Below are 4,052 nucleotides of genomic sequence, written 5' to 3'. Positions count from 1 at the left end.
CATTCCTCTCTCTATTATCACATTCTCCCTCCCCCCCTCTCTCTGTTATCACCTTCCCCCCTCCCCCTCTCACTATTCTCAAATTCCCCCTCCCCCCTCTCTATTATCACATTCCCCCTCCCCCCTCTCTATTATCACATTCCCCCTCCCCTTCTCTCTCTATTATCACATTCCCTCCCTCCCCCTCTCTCTGTTATCACCTTCCCCCCTCCCCCTCTCTCTATTATCACATTCCCTCCCTCTCCCTCTCTCTATTATCACATTCCCCCTCCCCTTCTCACTCTATCACATTCCCCCCTCCCTCTCTCTCTATTATCACATTCCCCCCCTCCCTCTCTCTCTATTATCACATTCCCACCCCTCTATTATCACATTCCCCCCCCTCCCTCTCTCTCTCTCTTATCACATTCCCCCCCTCCCTCTCTCTATTATCACATTCCCCCCTCCCCCCTCTCTATTATCACATTCCCTCCCTTCCCCTCTCTCTATTATCACAATCCCTCCTCCCCCTCTCTCTATTATCACATTCCCTCCCTCCCCCTCTCTCTATTACCACATTCCTCTCTCTATTATCACATTCCCCCTCCCCTTCTCTCTCTGTTATCACATTCCCCCCTCCCCCTCTCACTATTCTCACATTCCCCCTCTCCCCTCTCTATTATCACATTCCCCCCCTCCCCCCTCTCTATTATCACATTCCCCCCCTCCCTCTCTCTCTATTATCACATTCCCTCCCTTCCCCTCTCTCTATTATCACAATCCCTCCTCCCCCTCTCTCTATTATCACATTCCCTCCCTCCCCCTCTCTCTATTACCACATTCCTCTCTCTATTATCACATTCCCCCTCCCCTTCTCTCTCTGTTATCACATTCCCCCCCCTCCCCCTCTCACTATTCTCACATTCCCCCTCTCCCCTCTCTATTATCACATTCCCCCCCTCCCCCCTCTCTATTATCACATTCCCCCCCCTCCCTCTCTCTCTATTATCACATTCCCTCCCTTCCCCTCTCTCTCTATTATCACATTCCCTCCCTTCCCCTCTCTCTATTATCACATTCCCTCCCTCTCCCTATTATCACATTCCCTCCCTTCCCTCTCTATTATCACATTCCCACCCTTCCCCTCTCGCTATTATCACATTCCCCCCCTTCCCCCTCTCTCTATTAAATCACATTTCCCCCCCCTTCCCCCTCTCTCTATTATCACATTCCCCCCCCTTCCCCCTCTCTCTATTATCACATTCCCACTCTTCCCTCTCTATTATCACATTCCCTCCATTCCCCTCTCTCTATTATCACATTCCCCCCCTCCCTCTCTCTCTATTATCACATTCCCCCCCCTCCCCCTCTCCCTCTCTCTATTATCACATTCCCTCCCTCCCCCTCTCTCCATTATCACATTCCTCCCCTCCCCCTCTCTCTCTATTATCACATTCCCTCCCTCCCCCTCTCTCCATTATCACATTCCCTTCTCCCCCTCTCTATTATCACATTCCCTCCTCCCCCTCTCTCTCTATTATCAGATTCCCTCCCTTCCCCTCTCTCTATTATCACATTCCCTCCTCCCCCCTCTCTCTATTATCACATTCCCTCCCTCCCCCCTCTCTCTATTATCACATTCCCTCCTCCCTCTCTCTCCATTATCACATTCCCTCCCTCCCCCTCTCTCCATTATCACATTCCCTCCTCCCCCTCTCTCTCTATTATCACATTCCCTCCCTTCCCCTCTCTCTATTATCACATTCCTCCCCTCCCCCTCTCTCTATTATCACATTCCCCCCTCCCCCTCACTCTATTATCACATTCCCCCCTCCCCCTCTCTCTATTATCACATTCCCTCCCTCCCCTTTCTGTCTTATCACATTGCCCCTGTCACTATCTGCCCCTCACAAACATGGCGGGTACCCCCTCAATGGCTCGATGACCTCTCGCGGAGCGTGATGACGGAGGGCGGTACGCGTGATGTATCGCGGCCTCCGGTCACTGCCGCCTTGAGGAGTCTCCACCGAACGGGGAGGCCGCGCGCCGTTACCAGGTAACAGAGCTGGGGGTGGAAAACAATGGTAGCCTGGTAACCGCGGTGGGAGGAGTTGGAGGGACAATTGTAACCGACGTGGTATGGGGGAGGGGTGGCCTCTGGTTACCAGGTAACCCGGGGGTGGGGTGGCCTGTGGTAACCCAGGGGTAGGGGGAGGGGTGGCCTCTGGTTACCAGGTAACCCAGGGGTAGGGGGTGGTGGCGGCCTCTGGTTACCAGGTAACCCGGGGGTGGGGTGACCTGTGGTAACCAGGTAACCTAGGGGGTGGTGGCGGCCTCTGGTTACCAGGTAACCCGGGGGTGGGGTGACCTGTGGTAACCAGGTAACCTAGGGGGTGGGTGGCGGCCTCTGGTTACCAGGTAACCCGGGGGTGGGGTGACCTGTGGTAACCAGGTAACCTAGGGGGTGGTGGCGGCCTCTGGTTACCAGGTAACCCGGGGGTGGGGTGGCCTGTGGTAACCAGGTAACCCAGGGGTGGCCTGTGGTAACCAGGTAACCCAGGGGTGGGGGGGTAGGGGTGGCCTGTGGTTACCAGGTAACCTGGGGTGGGGGTGGTCTGTGGTTACCGGGTAACCCGGGGTGGGGGTGGTCTGTGGTTGCCAGGTAACCCGGGGTAGGGGTGGCCTGTGGTTACCAGGTAACCCGGGGTGGGGGTGGTCTGTGGTTACCGGGTAACCCGGGGTGGGGGTGGTGTGGGGTTACCGGGTACCCCCAGGGGTGAAGGGGGTTCGCCCATGTTTTACCAGGTAACCGCGAAGGGAGGAAGCGCGCGAGACAATTGTTCCCAGGTAACTGTGGCCGCAGCGGGTGGGGTGGGGGTGGGGCAGTCGTTAAGAGATAGCCCCTGTTATGTGGGGAGGGAGGTGGAGCCGCTTGGAGGCTAACAGGTAATTTCAGCAGAGGGGCTGTGCTTACTCGGTCACCCCAGGGTGAGCAACAGGGGACGGTAATCGCCAGGTAACCCCCAGTAGAGGGAGGGGGAGGTTTGGGATAGTGTGACAGGACGGCTTCCAGGTGTCCGCCCGCCCTCGGGGCACGGGGCGATCTGTTTGCAATTGCTGGGTGAACTGGCAAATTGGGAATGTGGTTACCCCTGTAACTGAGGGATGGTACGTGGGTGACTGCGTCACGGATTAGAGCAGGACTGTTGACCAATGGATGGTGGGCCGAATGACGTGGTTAACAGATTCACCGGGACGTTGTGCGGAGAATGTGATGGTTACCTGGTCAACTAGCTGTCATTGAGTAGGAGGATACACGAAGCATTGGCTCCTGAGAATCAATTGGGCAGCTTGGGGGGGGGGGGTGGTGCTGGGATTGGGTTAGGATTTTGTCCTGGACTCCGGGTTATAGATACGGGCTGGGGTGGCAGGCTGTTGGGTTTGCACAGCACAGTGGCTACCAGGTGAGCCAGGACCTGGTGTGTGGGCGATTAGTTTGGAGGAGGGACGGGATGTCAATGCAGTGGGGATCGAGTGGTTATTAGGTTAACCAGGGTCGGGTGTTGGTGGTGGTGTTTGGGTCGGATGCTGGTCGGGAGAATAGAGAGCCCACAGGATTAACTAGGAGATAACAGTGGGGTCCACGAGGGTGGAAGGGTTGTTGGCCTGGAATACTGCACGGAAGAGGGTGGGCTCAAACTATTTCCAACCTGTATTCATGACTTGGATGAAGAGGTGGACAGTATTTTTCTCGGTTTACAGATGATTCAAAGCTAGGAGGCAAACTGGGAAGTACGCAGAGAGCTGTTAAGGAGATGTTGGCAGGTTAAGGAAGCAGGTGACAAGTGGAGAAGTGATGTTATTCAGTTCCATTGCAAGAAGAGGTGGGGGGAACCCAACAGCTTTTAAAAAGGAATTTTACATATTAAAATTGTATTTCAATAGAATTGTGTGTCAGTGTGAGAGTATAAGGAGCTCAAATGGTTAACACGTCGGACTTTATTGCAAAGAGGTGCAGTTGAAGTATAAAGAAGCCTTGTTGCAATTAAAAGGGGTTTTGGTTGAGATATGGG

At 54.7% G+C, this 4,052-nt stretch overlaps 1 protein-coding gene across 1 annotated transcript in view; it reads left to right on the top strand.

The window, feature by feature from the left end:
* Positions 1-1,838: 1,838 nt before the first annotated feature.
* LOC125449519 (zinc finger protein 692-like) overlaps positions 1,839-4,052 on the top strand; it is a 46,910-nt gene continuing 44,696 nt past the window's right edge. The window contains exon 1 of the mRNA XM_059642908.1: positions 1,839-2,035. Within this exon, the coding sequence (XP_059498891.1) occupies positions 1,941-2,035 (95 nt within the window). The 5' untranslated portion in view covers positions 1,839-1,940. The remainder of the gene's footprint in view (positions 2,036-4,052) is intronic.

The sequence above is a fragment of the Stegostoma tigrinum genome, chromosome 46 (genome assembly GCF_030684315.1).
Source record: "Stegostoma tigrinum isolate sSteTig4 chromosome 46, sSteTig4.hap1, whole genome shotgun sequence".
In the NCBI taxonomy this organism is placed as follows: Eukaryota; Metazoa; Chordata; class Chondrichthyes; order Orectolobiformes; family Stegostomatidae; genus Stegostoma; species Stegostoma tigrinum.
The sequence above is the reverse complement of the archived record's forward strand: the minus strand, read 5'-3'. Positions and strand labels throughout refer to the sequence as shown.